Source organism: Xenopus tropicalis, chromosome 4 (genome assembly GCF_000004195.4).
Source record: "Xenopus tropicalis strain Nigerian chromosome 4, UCB_Xtro_10.0, whole genome shotgun sequence".
NCBI classification, from domain to species: Eukaryota; Metazoa; Chordata; class Amphibia; order Anura; family Pipidae; genus Xenopus; species Xenopus tropicalis.
Window position 1 is genome coordinate 84,047,661 of NC_030680.2, and position 17,358 is coordinate 84,065,018.

A 17,358-nucleotide genomic window follows, 5' to 3' on the forward strand; every position below is an offset into this window, starting at 1 on the left:
GGGGCATTGGAGGGTGTCCCTCCAGAGGGTGGCAGGGGAACCTGGTGCATATCCTGCATCCAGGCTATGGAATGCTAGTAATGCCACAGGCTGCATAGGTGTGGGAGTCCATCCCTGCAAACATATTTGCACTATCATAATTTCCTTTCAATCAGGGGTACGTCTGTGTAAAAAAATAAATGAATGACTGTATGTCATAAAGGGGAGTAGATTTTCCCTTTAAAACTGAAAAAAGCATATGGTTATAAATGTTGTATTTCAGTTGTATATCATTTACTGAACTTACTATACCAATAAAGTTGTCCAGCAAGCCTTCACGTTCCCTTTGTTCAGGTTAGTAGACAAGATTATATTCTCAGGGTCATTTTAAGGTACTGTTGGACCCAGGGCAAATATATCATTGTTGGTTTCCCCACAGCCACCCATAGAAATACATATACATATAACTTTAATACACAAGCCACAAAATACCTAGTAAATTATATCTTTATAAATAGTGCTTAGCGGTGTCATCAGTTATAATTGGTATTTTGTGATCTATTTTTCATCATTTCACTCAATGAAACTTAGGTTTTTGTCTAGACCATATATGTCAAACACAAGGCATCCAATCAGTAATCAGATTTCAACAGTAGCAAAGCATCTATTGGCTGCTATGAGCAACATCTTACTCCACTTTTTACACATTGTGATAAATTTACCCCTTAGTATCTTACTAAGCATATTAATAAAAAATTTGTCCCACGACTTAGCCTGTGTTTTAGATTTCAGCTCCCTTATGTGATTGGGTTTGACACCCCTGGTCTAGACTATACAATAACTATATTGTTCTAGGGAGATTCCATTTTGTTTTTGTGCTTTCCATCAGAAATATATAAATGTTGTTCACTTACTGCTCACTGGCAGCAGAGGAATTCCTGGACATAGTCTTTGGTGATAAATCATAGTCACTATCCGATCGATAGAGAAAGGACTCTCTGCGCTGGTTATGACTTGTGAAGTTGGTGTGCAGCACCAGTCCAGAGCCAGGGCTGGCTTGGTGGTCCAGAGGGCTACGTCCAGGGGTGGGGCCATTTTCAACATCAAAGCTGTCAGACAGAAAACAAAATACTAATCAGAAGGGACATTTTAAGAATATCTAAGGACATTAAATGTAACTATAGTTTTCAGCAGAGTATTTTTCATAGCTAAAGCATTCTGGATAAGAGTGACACTTGGAACATTTATGTTATACCCAAGCATAACTAAAGTTTCCTTTCCTACGGTAAGGTATAGAAGTCAATCAGATGTTCGCTCTCCTTTACCAACCTGGGCTAGACCAGTCAAACTAACTGCTTAGTGGTTGCTATGGGTTATTTGATGTAAAAGATATACATACAAGAGCATATAAGTGTTACTTTCATATCTTTGAAGCACAACACTGGTTATCTCCAGGATTAACTCCATAAAATTTCCATCTTGACGCTTTACAGCTGTAGATGCACTTAGCAAAACTGGCTTGGCAGTCTTAATTACAGATGCAATTTTTCATCTCCTCATCTTGCCCCCACATAAATTTTCTCTTAAAGTTCTAGAATGGAGAATGGGAATTTAGTGTTGTCACTTAGCGTGACCACCTGTTTGGTTTTGACCCAAATGGTTCAGTTTTTCTTAGGCCTGTTCAGGTCTCAACAGTCTGTTTGGTTTTCATCCTTGTGAAACCCAAACAATAATCTGGCCAATTAATAAGAAACACTTAGATATTAAGATACTCACTGTGATTTTTTTCTATCAACATGGCTAAGTTATCAAGTACAGTAATTTATTTTTATTACAGAAAGAAAAAGCAAATCAGTCAAAAATGAGAAATTGTTTCTGGATAACTGGTTTCTGTTTAATAGATCCAATACTTCCAATGAAAGGATTGGACTTACCCATCAGACAGAGTTTAAATAGAGTTAGGGTTGCCACCAGCAGGGCCGTTTTAAATAAATGGACAGAGAGGGCATTTGCTCATGGCCCACCAGGATAAGGGGCCTGCTAGCGCATCTATCATCTGGGATAACTTTTGGCAGAAGCATCCTGCACAGATGGCAGAATCCTCATTTTCATCATCTGGAATTAAGTATACAGTATGGTTTGGTAAAGTATGGTTTAATTTTAATTTATTTGCTTTTTTTCTTGTTGCATCACTATGTTGTGATTTTCCTGTTAGTCCAGGGCGGCACACCTAGGGATTAAGTCTGCTTCAACAGACCATTTCATTACTGCCTGACTTACTATATTGAACTTGCTTGAAAATTGTGCTTGAGGGTTATTCTATCACAAATTCCTTGGGGCAGTGGGGGCCCGTTAATTACATTTTGCCCAGGGCCTGCTGGTAACTGAAAGCGGCCCTGACCACCCATCTGATTTTGAACCAGACATCACAGTTTTTCAAAGGGCTGTCCTATTATAACTTTCTGTCCAGTTAAAAACATTGAAAAAACTGGAAAGAAACAAAGCCAATTTCATCTAAGAGAAGCAATAACCCTGTTCCAGTATCATAAACCCACCCGACATCTTCGTGCCCACCCCTGTCATCAAGCTCTAACCCCCAGCATCACTGCTCCACCTCAGATGCTATCAGCCCGTCTCCTTTGTTTGGGTTTATCCTTTAAATAGAATGCCATTGTGTCTGCAATGTTTGCATTTTACAGCTATTGTACTTTTACAGGGTTGGACTGGGCCGCCGGGACACCGGGACAAATCTCGGTGGGCCCCGGCGGCGCAGACCCGACCCTTACCGGCGGTCCCCCTCCCGAACGCTCCTTCCCTGATGCGTCAAATTTATGCACTTGGGGGAGGACATTGGGTGGGGGCCCTGCGAGGAGAGTTGGGGGGGGTGGTTAGAGGATGCGCCCGGCTTAGTGCACCTGCAGGGCCCCTGGGACAGGAGCCCCGGTGGGCCCTTCACACCCCAGACCGACCCAGTACTTTTATCTTGAAAACCATTATCCAGAAAACTCTGAACAGTTTAGTGTAATTTCTTATATTGTCTCTGTAATTATAAAGCAGCACCTTGTACTTGACCTTAATCAAGCTGCATGAATCCACTGGTGGTAAAAAAATGGTGTTAAGTTTTTAGTGCTTCATAGTAATGGCACAAAGTGATTTTGAGCGTTATGCTGTCTGGGTGTTTTGAAGCTCCTTAGAAGGGGGAAAACACTTCCCATGTCCCAAATTACCCCCATGTGTGCCATTACTCTAAATGTTTTCCATAACCTTAAGGCATGGTGATCCACACTACAAAAACATCCCTTAAAGGGGAACTCCGGCTTCTGAACCAAAATATGTTAAAACGCCTCACATAACACAAAAACCCCAAATATACCTATCAATCTAATCTGTTCATTACAAAAGTATGAATAAATATAATTTTTATATACTGAAATCCAGCTACAAAATAATTCTTCTCTTTATGCATCATATGAAATTCTGGCAGGGAAGGAGGCACTAAAACATTGATGTTACAAATTGTAACAACTTCTCCACAGCTTACAGACAGCATACAGAGACTATATAACCCACAATGCATTGCACTGTGATGTTCCTTTCCTTATTGGCAGCAGACTGTGGGATTTGGAGGATACAGGCTGAAGGCAGGCTGAGGATAGTCGACAGATAGTCGACAGTGACATTTTTTTGGGTCTCAAAGTAGTCAGCCAGATCAGCGGTAGAACAGGAGGCCAAGGCTTAGGTAACTGTTACAACCCATATATTACATTAAAAATCATAAAAACACTGCATATTTTTCAATTGATGTATATTGCAAAGCTGCTTGAAATTATTTTTACTTTTCAAAAAGCTTAAGTTGGGGTGGAGTTCCTCTTTAACATGGGAAGCCCAGTTCCTAAGCATTCCAAGTAATGGACCCAAAATAATTTTACAATTCTAATACATTTTCATCTGTGATGTTATTATTTAGCTGGTATTTAAACATGTAAGTACTCAGGGTTTATTTTTGTCATTTCCATTAATATTACTGACCACGCGCTCACTATATATATAAATAAAATCAGCTTTATTATACATAGGGGTCAGCCTTTATCATTCTCTGTGTGCCCCTTTATATATGCTGAAGGAGAATTCAATATCTAAACAAGGGCTTAGAATTAATGAAAGGGAAAACATGGGGTGGCTAAACTGAAAGCACAGACAAATATGTGATAGGTTTATTCAATTACAATTTAGAAAACTATATAGCAGTTGTAAAGATAACAGAGATTTATACACAGGAAATTAAATTCATGGTAACATTCAGATTTCAAATGATGTTCAGAAGTAAATTACATGGTAACACCAGTAGAGGGCACCACAGAATAAAAAATACTTATTATTTCTGCACCATAGATAAATATTAATTTGCAGCAATATCCTATACTCTAGACCAATATAAACGTATTATTGTATCTGTAGTCATATTACATTGCTAAGAATGTAGGTTTTTTCATGAAAATAATATGTGCCAGGATGTTTTGCACACAGAATAAAGTATAAATAACACTAGAATAAAAAATTATCTGTGTTACTTTAATCTGATGTTATATGAAAAGCTGACCAGCCCCTCAGATTTAATAATAAAAATGTTTACGGTGTCCTTGTACAGCCTTGATCAGGTTCTTTAATAATAAAAGTGACCAACCAAGATATGAGGGCAGCTCAAGAGCTCATTTCACATGACCTTTGAAATTCTCATCTTAATTGCATTCCAGTTCACCATGAAGCACGCAAGCTTTTTATCTAAATATATTTATTCCCATAGGGTTGATCCTATTAAAAAGAGAGATGCAGATCATTTAAAAGTGCATCATTATCAGGAAGTTGGGTGGCTAGTGGGGCAAGGGGAACTATTTTGAAAGGCCTGCTGTATAAATGTATAGGCGATCCAAACTTGAAATGAAGAACTACTTGTAGTGATAACAGAGAATGTAGGAATCATATGGTAGAGAAAAGTGGAGCAGGCAAGGCTCTGTGTATACTGGTTTCAAATGATATGCACCTACATTATTGAAATTATTACAATATCACAAGCATCTAGTGCCCCAAATACGTCAGGACACAATTATTTATACTTGTTTTTGGATTCTCCAAGGTATCATATTATTTTCAGTCTTGGAATGACTACCAGTGGGGTTATGAAGCTCACTCTCAACATCTGGGAATACTCTGAGATATAAGCTTACATTATGAGAGAATGAGGTAAAGAACAAGCATTGGCTCTATGGTGCTTTGCCAATGGCTAGTTAGGACCGAACCAGGGAAAAACAAAGGGAAATATTACAGTATACTTTTAGACTTACCAATGGGCACACATGGTTAAAGAGCTGGTTATGCGAGTCTGATATGAAAAGGTGTCTTACTGAATAATCACTAGCATCTCATTTACCTGCTGATTTTCAGTGCATTTCTACAGGTAGTCATATAGCGTGCCTTGACAGAGCTACATATGAAAATACATATCATTGTTCTATTTCTATTTACTAATAGCCCTACACAGTCTAGTATGACAACTGTCCCAAAACAATCACACACCATACTGGTTTCTTTTTTACTCCAAAAGTACTTGCATTTATTCCATGCTTTATTATATATAATGATCAATAAGAAAGGCAGACTGCATACACAGTCTTTTCTACAGCTAAATGGGTCATAGTTTTACCATGACTTGTGTGCAACATATACTGTATGTTAAACTCTTAGCTGGTGACAGAATGTAAAATGAACTTGCCCTGTACAGAGAATGACTACTCACTTGGAAGATATACTATTGGCATTAACTTGGTCTCTATAGACCAATTACTCAGATAAGTCTCAACTTTCTTTCTTCTCTTTTTTTTCCACTTTTCTGTTTTCTTTTTTGTATACCTCCACAAGAGACTTTAATTTGAGCCAAAATAACAAATATTGACTGCTTACTATTGCCATTGTTAGTTTTCTTAAAAACAAATCAAAGGCAGGTACATCTTCTAAAGCCAAAATGATAAATATAGTATGTGTGTCTGTTTGTATTTTGTAAAGGAGTCTAGCTTTAGTAGTTGTTCCATGTTACGTGTAACTCTGCCCTGTAGGTGAAATGTTCTCCCTGTAGATGGGTAGCCTTTTGTCAGATTTCCTATATGCTATACAGACTGCGAAATATATCTCATTTACCTTAAATGTTATAAAAAATGGGGCTTAACCTACAGAAAATAACTTATTGTCATCCCCATTAAGCACCCCTCTTTATCTAAAACTGTGAGTGAACATGCCCTGCATCTTGTTGGATTTAAAATAAAAAACCAGACTTGAGTTTTGTGTCCAAAATAATGCCAATCATTTGGGAGCAGGTAAAACCTAGTATACAATATCTAGGGGGTGATCATCAATGTCTCAGTTCTCACAATTCAAGTTTTTTATCGATAAAATTTGCACATTCGGAATTAGTGTTCAGAAACTCAAATGTCTGGTATTTTCAAGTTATTTTCAAGTTTGTAAACTTACAAACTTGTTCAAACGAGTTTTCCTTATTGATAAATAAGCAAGAATTCGAAATGTGAGTTTATTCGAATTAGAAAATCAATCTCGAATTCACAAGCTTGAAAACTAATAAATAAGCCCACTAATTTGCATTGTAGCTCAAGTTTCACTAGCACATTATTAAAAGTCTAAATTTTATCTCAAAAAACCAGCGTCAAAAATCTGAAACCTTTAAAATTTTGACGCAAAAGAAGGATCCTTCAGGGAAGGGACATCTGCCATTGACTTCTACAGCATTTCAGCAGGTTTTAGCTGGTGAATTGTTGGATATAGAGATATAAAGACTAACTAACTAAACTAAATACCTGAGTCCCTCAGCCTGTAGGCCAGTGATACCATTGATTCTTAATAGAAGCGATAAAATAGATTTTTATATTTAATAAAATATACAAAACAAATCCATTCTTCCTAATTATCAGGACAACATTATTTCCTTGTCAGAATAAATACAGTGTACTGCTATACCTGCTGACAGAGTTAGGGAACATCAAATGAGCATTCAACATTTATGCAGGGGCCTATAGTGTTGTTTAAATGAAATACAGATTTATAACCTGCTCCAAAATGCACAGGTAAATGAAATCATATGTATTTTGAATACAAAATACCAAGCTTTTTAGAAATTACACAGGATTACAAATGAAACATTATGTATAACTGCGTATACAACATGTCCATTTCTGGTGATACTTGAACTTAGATTTGACAAACTGCTAACTCTATAAGATGCATTTTAACTACGGAAAATAAAATGTGTTTTCAATAACAAAAGAGGCATACAAGGACATTATACTGAGTTCTCAAGGGAAGTTTATGTTTCCAGGAACGTGCAAGTTACATAAGGAAATATGGCGCATCTCCTTATTACATACAGATGGACCAGACTTTAGTGATGCATCTGGTGCACATAATGCACAGAACACACCATATATCCACCTCCCAGGAGAAGCTGTCTTTTTTGTACAAGCAAACTCTAGCAAGTATTAAAGTTATAACAGAAGTGAGAAAAGGAGAAGACAAAGAATGAACTTCATTTCATTAATCTTTTCCATGACTCATTGTTGAAAACTGGCTAGTGGCCAAATGCATCATCGGCTCTTATGAAATAAAATATCACAAAACCTGGACTCACGCACAAATCAAACAAACATATGCTTCTTTGGATGGAACACTGGAGACTTACAAGGATTTGTGTTGCAATCAGTCGGATCAATATAATTTGTAATAATACAAAAAAAAATTAAAAGATCAAACAGTTGCCCAAACAGTTTCATTTGAAAATGTGCATCTGTGGTTAAAGAAAAAAAAACACAATACACTGGTTTTCGTGGTGGAGATGAATGTAAAATGCATGGAGTCACCATGGAAGTCTGACTTCCTTAGGCTTGACTGAGCCTGAAATGGCAGCAGACTTAGCAAACACAATGTGTTAATATAAAATGTAATAATGGCTGTCATCACTTAAGCAAACAATACATTTTTAAAAGTTATTGCACTTCAGGTGACCTTGTATAACACTGGCTCAAAATATTATTGGGAACTAAGACATCTTGGTAAGAGCAATTGTTTGCAAATCCCCTAATTGTAACATGCTCTATCTACTACTACAATCTTTGTTAATAATAGAGTAGTAATAGATAGAACACTTTACAGTTAGGGCTCTGGCACACGGGGAGATTAGTCGCCCGCGGCAAAACTCCCTGTTCGTGGGCAACTAATCTCCCCGAGTTGCCTTCCCCTGCCATCCCACCGGCGAACATGTAAGTCGCCGGCGGGATGGCACACGCGGCGGCGCGATTCCCCAAAACCCCCCCGCTGCGTCTGCCATCCCACCGGCGACTTACATGTTCGCCGGTGGGATGGCAGGGGAGGGCAACTCGGGGAGATTAGTCGCCCGCGAACAGGGAGTTTTGCCGCGGGCGACTAATCTCCCCGTGTGCCAAAGCCCTTAGGGGATACTTTGAGGCTGCAGTTAAATTAGAGAGAGTGTACAATTACATGGTAAATAAAAGACCTATATTAAAATAACTACACTGTATACTTTATTTAGAGCATAACTTACAAAATCACATTCACATTGCATAAACACACACGCAGCAGATCCCTTTGGCTAATTATTAAAACTGGTAAAACTTTACTGCATATTTGAGTCTGAATAAACATTTCTATGGTATGATGAAAGTAAATGCTTATTGGTTAGCTCAAGTCAAATGATATTTACGCCACATTTGTGGGGTCATAGCTTGATAGTACGTCATATGGTACAGTATGAAACTACTTTGCCTGATTAATAACAAGTGACTCTAAAACACAAACAATACGACTACAGAATGCATTTAAAGGTCAGTAAAAGTTAACTGCAAAACCAATACTAGCGTACCAACAGCACAAGAAAAAATTCCCTGGTATCAGCAGGCCAGGAAAGCAATAAAGCTTATTTAAGTCCGCAAGTACAGTTAAAGTGCAATTTTGAGTGCAATGGCGATATTTTTTTCTGTTCACTTTGGATGCAAATGGTTCATTCTCTTAAAGCAATAATGTTGAGTCTACCACAATAGCATCCAGGTCGGCAAAAAGTGCACACACTTCATTGCAAATCAGGTGCAAAACAAAGTCTGCCTGGCATCATTCCCAGTATTTAGCGTGCTAGTGAGATATGTGTGCTGCGCCTATTGACGCTGGGTGCAGAGGGAACCCTAAAGCTACGGCTACTCATTACCAGGCGGTAGCTCCAGGCTTCCCTCTGCACCCAGTGCGAAATTGGGGTAGTTCCCCTTGTGTCAATAGCCACAGCAGCACCTTATTCAGGACAGAAGGCAGAAAGGACCGAGCAGCATTGAGTACAACTATATGGAAGTTTGAAGAGCGCTCTCTGATTCAAATACCTTTCAAGTGGTTTGCATACAATTAACTGCGTGGAAAAGTTGTCCACTTGCGGACATAAATGAGCTAATATCTCAAGTTAACAGCATCAAGATGCAAGCTGATTCAGCAGCTTATCTGCCTGTGTATGGGCACCCCCGATGGGCCTACCCAACTTCTGGCCTCAAATTGCTCAGATCTTGATCAGGCAGGTTTGATTTTTCTGTCGGATCGGGGACCGCATTGGCTTGATGATTCAGCCCCTGATTTGATGGCGCTTATGCCCGCTGTTTTAATTCAATCATTTGGCACTTGGGCCAAACCATTGAATAAGCCCAATATTGCCCACTTGTAGGTGGGCATATCGGGAGAAGATTCGCTCATTGGCAACCTCCCCAAACTAGTTTATCTTACAGTGTATAGCTACCCTTTGATGTCTTTTAGCTAGACAAGAATGTCCTTGCATTTGCATGTTTTTCTTATTAGCTAACAGTAAAAATGTGTGCCTCAAAGTTATAATCCGTATAAGGCTCTGCATATTTCGCTATCATTGATCTTAGTCTGGTATTTTTCTGGCATTTTCTAAATTCTCAAACTATTAGGCATTATATTGAACTGTTATTTTTACACCCGACATTTAGAATGATAAGTAGGTTATTCTCTGACTTAAATGTCACCGTCATCTAGACTTACCATAGGAACTCTGTCATAATTAGCCATGCACAGTGCTTGCACTCAGTAAGTGATGTTTTTCCTTTAATCTGAGTATTTTACTTATGAGCATGGGTATAACTGGAAAAAAAGTGAAATGTAATCCCAGAGGCCAATTTAGCATAAATTGAAAGCAACTTTTTGCTTAAAATGCATAATATTGTGTGGGTTTTGTTTCAATTCAAAAATGTTCTACTTGCCAAAAGATAAAATGTTTGCCACAAGGGGTACTGTGCCAGTCAATGCTGCAGATATTATTTGGCCTCAAGTTACCTTAGGCACGACTAAATCAGAAGAAGTGCACAATGAACTGAAAACACATTAAAACCCTTTTATTTTTACCCTTTTACATTTTTTATAGGCTCCAAAACATGAATGCTAGTATGGCAGTATACTTGGACTCCACCAAAGCCTTTCTGTAGTCTGCAGCTGTGTGGATTCCCACAGGCAGTAATCAGTTAGATATGCTTCTGTAAGCAAATTGGGGCTATAGGTGTAACCCAGGGGTCGGGAACCTTTTTGGCTGAGAGAGCCATAAACACCACATATTTTAAAATGTAATTCCGTGAGAGCCATACAATATGTTTGGCCGCGGATGCTGCGGGGCAAGGTAGGGTGGGTCCCAAGGATGCCGAATGCTGGATGCGATGCAGAGGAGGGCATGTCCTGCGCTCGGCTTATAGAAGACGTGTTCTAGGGCTTATAACACGTCTTCTATCCACCGAGCGCAGGGGCAAGGTAGGGTGGGTCCCAAGGATGCCGGATGCGATTGGGAGGGCGTGGCCTGCGCTCGGTGGATAGAAGACGGGTTCTAAGGCTTATAACACGTCTTCTATCTGCCGAGTGCAGGGGCAAGGTAGGGTGGGTGCCAAGGATGCCGGATGTGGATGTGATACGGAGGAGGGTGTGGCCTGCGCTCGGCGGATAGAAGGCGTGTTCTAAGGCATATAACACGTCTTCTATCTGCCGAGCGCAGGCCACGCCCCTATTATTTTTTTATTAAAGATTTGGCAGCGAGCCAGATGCAGCCATCAAAAGAGCCAGATCTGGCTCCCGAGCCATACAGTAGGTTCCCTACCCCCGGTGTAACCAAACTCATAATATTATACAACACAAAATCAGTGCCATTGAGTTAGGTGGATCTTAATAGTAATGAATATATAAAACTTCTTTAAATAAGATATTTTATTAATGCTTTAAGGGAGGGCAGGTATTAATGATGCTTAAAGTGATGGGCAAAGCAGAGGAGGAAAGCTTTAGATATATTAGGACTCCTTTATATTCTATAACATATTTTTTTATACCCTTATTTTATACTATACCCACTGGATTGTTAAAAAAAACATTTTTTAACAACAACATTTTTTCAACATCCAATTTATTTTGTAATCCTTTCCTGTGCCAAAAATTACTTTATTGTCCATTTAAAACAATCCATTTCCCTTCCGCCACCCCCAGTATGTTCTTAAGTTTCTTCTTTATTTCGTCCCCCTCAGTAGTAGTCATCCCCAGACCCATCTATTTTAATCTCTTACTAACCTTTCTTGCATTTCCTCACTTATCTGTTAGTTCCAGCTGTTATATGTTGCTCATTTTAAACCTCTGTATATTTCCCACTTTACTCCCTATGTTTTTTACATATACGTATGGCAAATAACCTTTCAGTTCAGTGCTCTGTTGCATGTTCCTCCACCTATAACAGTAACCACTGGCTTCGGGTGGAGATCACTTTACTGCTTTTTCAGCCTCTCCTAAAAAGAAACTCAGATCTTAACTTTTGGATCATCAGAATAACTTGTCCAGCCTTGGGCTGATGCTCCAGACAATTTAACCTCTTTTACCATTTTCATGCCTGTCTGTTATCCACCCACTTAAACTGAAACTCTCTGGGACATGGATCTTCTTCCTTGTATGTCTCATATGCATACACATGGCAATTAATCTTTCTAACTGTATATTTGCATTTATGTTTCTTTTGCCGGTTTCTATTTTTACTGCACAGTAAATATGTACAATACGGTGTATACTGCTAGTGCAATATAAACTGACATAATAAATGAGCTTAATATACTAATGTTTGCATTTGTTGCTTTAAAGAATGCTGCTTTGCTTCATTATAAAGACACTGAATGGTTTTTTCAATTAAAATATCCTGTAAAATTTTTCATACAAATTCATTAGAAGGTAAATCAACAGTTCTTACTTTATAATCCCTGTTCAATACAATAATATATAATTTTAATGGGTGAAATGTTCTAAATGCTGCAGTTTAATAAACCAACGGCAGGAAAGTATTTCTTCCTTTGGTCTAAATGATTTCATTTGTGTCTGTGAGACTTTATTTTGATAAATGACTGCAAATAATTAGCTTCTCTTCCTACATTTCTGCTGTGTTTTTAACATTTATTTTGTGTTTATTTTCTAATGAGTCATCTCTGTTTAAAGCCAATGAGTCTTTCCATACTGGAGAGGTTAACCTTTTAGTGCACTATTAACTGTGCGGTTTAAAGAGCATACAGGGCAATTTTGGGTACTCTGGCTCCTGTGTTCTTTACTAGCTTGTGGGTTGGTGCCAAATAACTTAAAATTGCTATCAATTGCCCGCTATGAGAATGAACTGAAACCAGTCAATCCCTGGCATGTAAAACATCCAAGTAATTGCCAAAGAAGTGATTGCATGAAATCATTTAAATGATTGTTATATTAGGCATGTAGAATATAATACATTTGACATTGCCCCACAGGCTACTATAAATATGGGGTGTGCAGTTGCCTTAAATCATCTGCTTAGCAATCTATGCTATGCACAAACCCCGACACACTATATATTGTTGTGTTGGTATAAATGCATAATTGGGGTTGCAACCTTTTCTGAAAAAACGGCTTTTCTATATTTTTATGTTAATTCCATATTAATAACATTGACAGCAAGCATCATATCTACCAGCTAGGCTGGTAAAATACCAGCAAGGTGGCACACCTATACATAAAATCAAGGAACCTCCTCTTTCTCTTCTCTCTAGGAGAAATGCATAAACAAGGACACAAAAGTACAAAAAAAATAATTCCCAATCACTTTTAAAAATTAAAATATTTGTATTTATAATATGCCTGTGTAAATTACACACACATTAGGGAATGGGTAAGGATATGTATGGCTATGCACCTTCCCCACCAAACTCCCCTCATGAATACAGCGCTGCCAAATGTGCTCCATTTTGAACCAACTGTGGGTGCTATTAGCAAGTCATGGTCAGCTCCCCGAGGCCGCCTTCTCTCCGTCGCCGCCCCCGCCCCCCTCCGCACATGTGCAAAATCGCTATTGCGCATGTGCGGGGCTTTACGCTAGCATACGGAGCAGTGGGTGAGAGGTCCCCATTGCTCCGTATGGGAGAAAAAGTTTAGCATTCTGATGCGGCGGGGCGGCATGCCGCCCCCAAATTTGTGCCGCCCTAGGCCCGGGCATTTGTGGCCTTTCCACAAATCCGGGCCTGGGCATGGTGCATCTGGGGATGCACGGAATCCAGGATTCGGTTCAGGATTCAGCCAAGATTCTACCTTTTTCAGCAGGATTCGGCCGAAACCACGGTCCTGCCAAACCAAATCCAAATCCTTAAAATCATGCGACTTTTTATCACATAAAAGTGGAAGTTCTTTCTACGCTTCTTCTACATAACTTCATTTGCGTATGCAAATTAGGATTTTATTCAGCATTTGGCGAAATCTTTTACAAAGGATTAGGGGTTCAGCCAAATCACAAAATAGTGGATTCCATGCATCCCGTGCAACGTACAAAAAAATGGCACCCGTTGCACCACACCTATAGTAAATGAACTCTGAAATCTTACCTAAGGTCTATTATACACGCTGCATTTTTATCATTTTCTGCTATTCGACTTAAATCTGTACCTGAATGGCAAGAACTGCAGGTCTACTAGCACCTGTCAATAGTGGTTGAAAACATGAATATATCTTAGTGGTAATTATGGGTGGTGGCTGCTGACCTACGGCAATTTCTATTGAAGTGAATGGGAATCAGTGTAGGCCTAGTACCTGCATTTTGATCACTCGTGCAAGTGGCGTCAATGAAAATGCTATAGCCTTATAACTCAAAACAAAACAGTGGATTTTTTGTACAACACAATGCAAAGTTTTTACCAGCATTACAATGAGTATGATCAATACTTACTGTTTAGTATTACTGGTAGCTTGATATTTGTGATTGTTGCCATCTTGTAAGGAAATAATTTCAAGATCAAATGTCCTTCCCTTTGGCTATCTGCCAGCATGCTATGGTGGCTTTTAGCAAGTAACCTTCTTGCTTAATAGCAGTAAGTTGGATCACAGGGCACTGCCTTTCAAATTCAGCAGAGCTGCATGGTGAGAGATTCGAGACCAGACTGGCCCACCTGGATACCGGGAAAAACCCCCTCGGGCCCCCAATCCTGTTGGGCCCTGCCACCTGCTTGCAAGACAGTCACTAGAGCCAAGTTAAGATTTAAAGAAAATTAATGATGGCCATGTGTTCCACAGTGGAATGCACTGCCAACTTTAATTGTCTGCCCTGGTGTTGCAGCCTGAGAGCAAAGTAAGTAGTGGAGCTGGTGCGGGGCCAAGGGAAGAAGCCTGAGGGTGGGGAGCAGGGTCAGGCAGGGGGCAATGGTGGCTGGATGGTTGACCCTTGACTTGGGTAAATTGTGGGTCCCTGGTACCCCAGTCTGACTCTGCGGGGACTCACAATAGGCCCTGGCATTCCAAGCACATTCCTGGCATTCCAAGGCCCAAACAGTCCCCCACAGGCCCAATAAATAGTGACTGTCTATGGCATTTTACAGCAGCTGGAGACCAAAACTGAACAGCATATTCTAGATGGGGCCTTACCAGCGCTCTGTAATGGGGAAGAATAACCCCCTCCTCCCGTGAATCTATACCCCTTTTAATGCAGCTCAAAACCTTGTTTGCCCTTGCAGCTGCTGCCTGGCATTGCTTGCTACAGCCAAGTTTATTATCTACAAGGACTCCAAGGTCCTTCTCCATTATGGGTTTGCCTAGTGCAGTCCCATTTAGGGTATAAGTGGCTTGTATATTTTTACATCCTCCCAGGTGCATGACCTTACATTTATCCACATTAAATCTCATCTGCCACTTAGCCGCCCAGATTGCCAGTTGGTCAAGATGCTGCAAGGATGCCACATCCTGGATAGAATTGACTGGTCTGCAGAGTTTTGTGTCATCTGCAAACACTGATACATTGCTTATAATACCCTCCCCTAAGTCATTTATGAACAAGTTAAACAAAATTGGACCCAGTACAGAACCCTGAGGGACCCCACTGATATTGCATATCACACCCAGGGGGATCCTAACATAGCCACACAATTTAGATACAATAGATTAGATTAGGAAAGGGAATCTATAAATTATATCCCACTGATAGGCCCTGAATCAATACATGAACAAACCACAAGCATTTCAGTGAGATAAAATAAATTTAATGGCTCAAAATCAAACAAAAAGTTCAAATAAAGCAAACCATACTATACCAAACAATGGAAAGGTGCATCCTAGTGCCTCATGGTACACACTCTCCTAATGCTTTTTGCACCAATAGGTGCTTCATCAGAGGAGGTAACAAAGCCACACACCCTGCTTCCCCCAAGTAATGGGGATTATACTGAATGAAAAGCACTTTAAGTCTTCTGGTGCAGTCTAATGGTTGCTATGGGTTACTGGCCTGGGACAATCTGTACCCAAGCTACTGCATAGCCCCCTGTCTAAATTTCACAGAAATACTTGCTTACAATATGATTTCCTAAATTGCCCGTTTTCATTCACTTGTGATATGGAAAGAATCTTTTGGCTGTACTTATTTTTTTTTTTACAAGACAATGGGACAAATACCCATAGACATCATTAGCCAAAAGTTAAATACTTTCTAACTTGTATATATTTGGAACTTGAGATATTAAGGGAGAGACCTCATAAATGAAAACTGGAAATGATGTATCACTGTGGGTTCTTCTAATAGGGCTGCAGAATTCAGTTAGAATTACAGTACCTGACTGGTCTGTGACACCTATGGGAAACCTTTAATTGGCTGAACTCCTCAGGAAATGCTTCAGAATGTAAAACAGAATAATCCTTGATTGTCTGTGTGACAACTTGATAATTGCTTCTCGGTGCAGTACATCCAAAAAAGCAGCCAGCCGTCATTTGCAGGCACAATGGCATTTAATATATTTAAAGGATCAGGGGCTAAAAAGAATGCATCTATTATATAGGAGGAAAAAAATCACCACCCTCCAACTCTTGCTGAACCCTGGCTGGTGAATCAGAGTCTCTCTTTTTTCCCTTCATTTCATCTCTGTGCAAGTTTACTAGACACACTGGCCTGATTTGAAACCTCACAATGACGTCAATAGGGCAGAGAAATTAGAACTGAGTGAGACAGCTGCAATGCACCCAGTCTACTGAGGTTTTTATTCTTTACTCTCAGGGTGACATCCGAGACAGATACTATCAATCAAGCTGTTCTGGCACAGAACCAGAGCAGGGCTACGGTAACGCTGCAATTAGGCACTTTGTTCCACTGGTCTCTCTGAGAAGCACCTTAAATACAATAAAAATATTATGTAAATGTGCTCTAGGGAAAGGCATTAGACAAAGCATATTTTTTTCTACCGTTACTCTGTCGTCAAAAGGATTGTGGCTCCCTATAATATTGAAAAAAGGCTTTAACTCTCTCACTGCCACACAAAAATTGCTTGCAGAAAGAACACAGTTTTCTAGCCTTTACAGCTTCTTCCTGTGTTATCTGGGCACAACTGGGTTTGACTGTTATAGATGATAAAATATTGATCTGGAGTGCTTAGGCAGTTGCTGAACTACAACTCTACATTATCCTTAATACTGCAAGATACTGTTGAAGAGTATCTTAAGGGGCACAGGTTGCAACATCTTGTAAAAACAAGCGCCCCACCTAATACAAATATTTTCTATATACTGTACCTGTGTTCTTAGGGATTTAATTACTGCCTTTATGAAAAGAACCAGGGCACAATCTCCTAAATGGGGATGTGCTTCAATATGTTTATTCTTTGGTTTTTTTTTACTTAATTTAACTCTTTATCCCTATAGTTTTATAAAGAAATTCATTTTTTTCCATAGGATTTATTTCCTTCTGAGCAGCACTGTACAAAAGAACGAACATATGTTCCTAACCAAAAAAGCAACAACAGGGCAATATAC

The 17,358-nt window shown here is 39.4% G+C and overlaps 1 protein-coding gene across 3 annotated transcripts in view; it reads right to left on the reverse strand.

Annotated features, from left to right (window-relative positions):
* Positions 1-17,358, reverse strand: part of pde4b (phosphodiesterase 4B) — a 273,742-nt gene that overhangs the window by 86,681 nt on the left and 169,703 nt on the right. For all 3 annotated transcript variants that reach the window (XM_031900281.1, XM_031900282.1, XM_012961422.2), the window contains one exon: positions 894-1,088. In XM_031900281.1, coding sequence (XP_031756141.1) covers positions 894-1,088 — 195 coding nt within the window. The remainder of the gene's footprint in view (positions 1-893; positions 1,089-17,358) is intronic.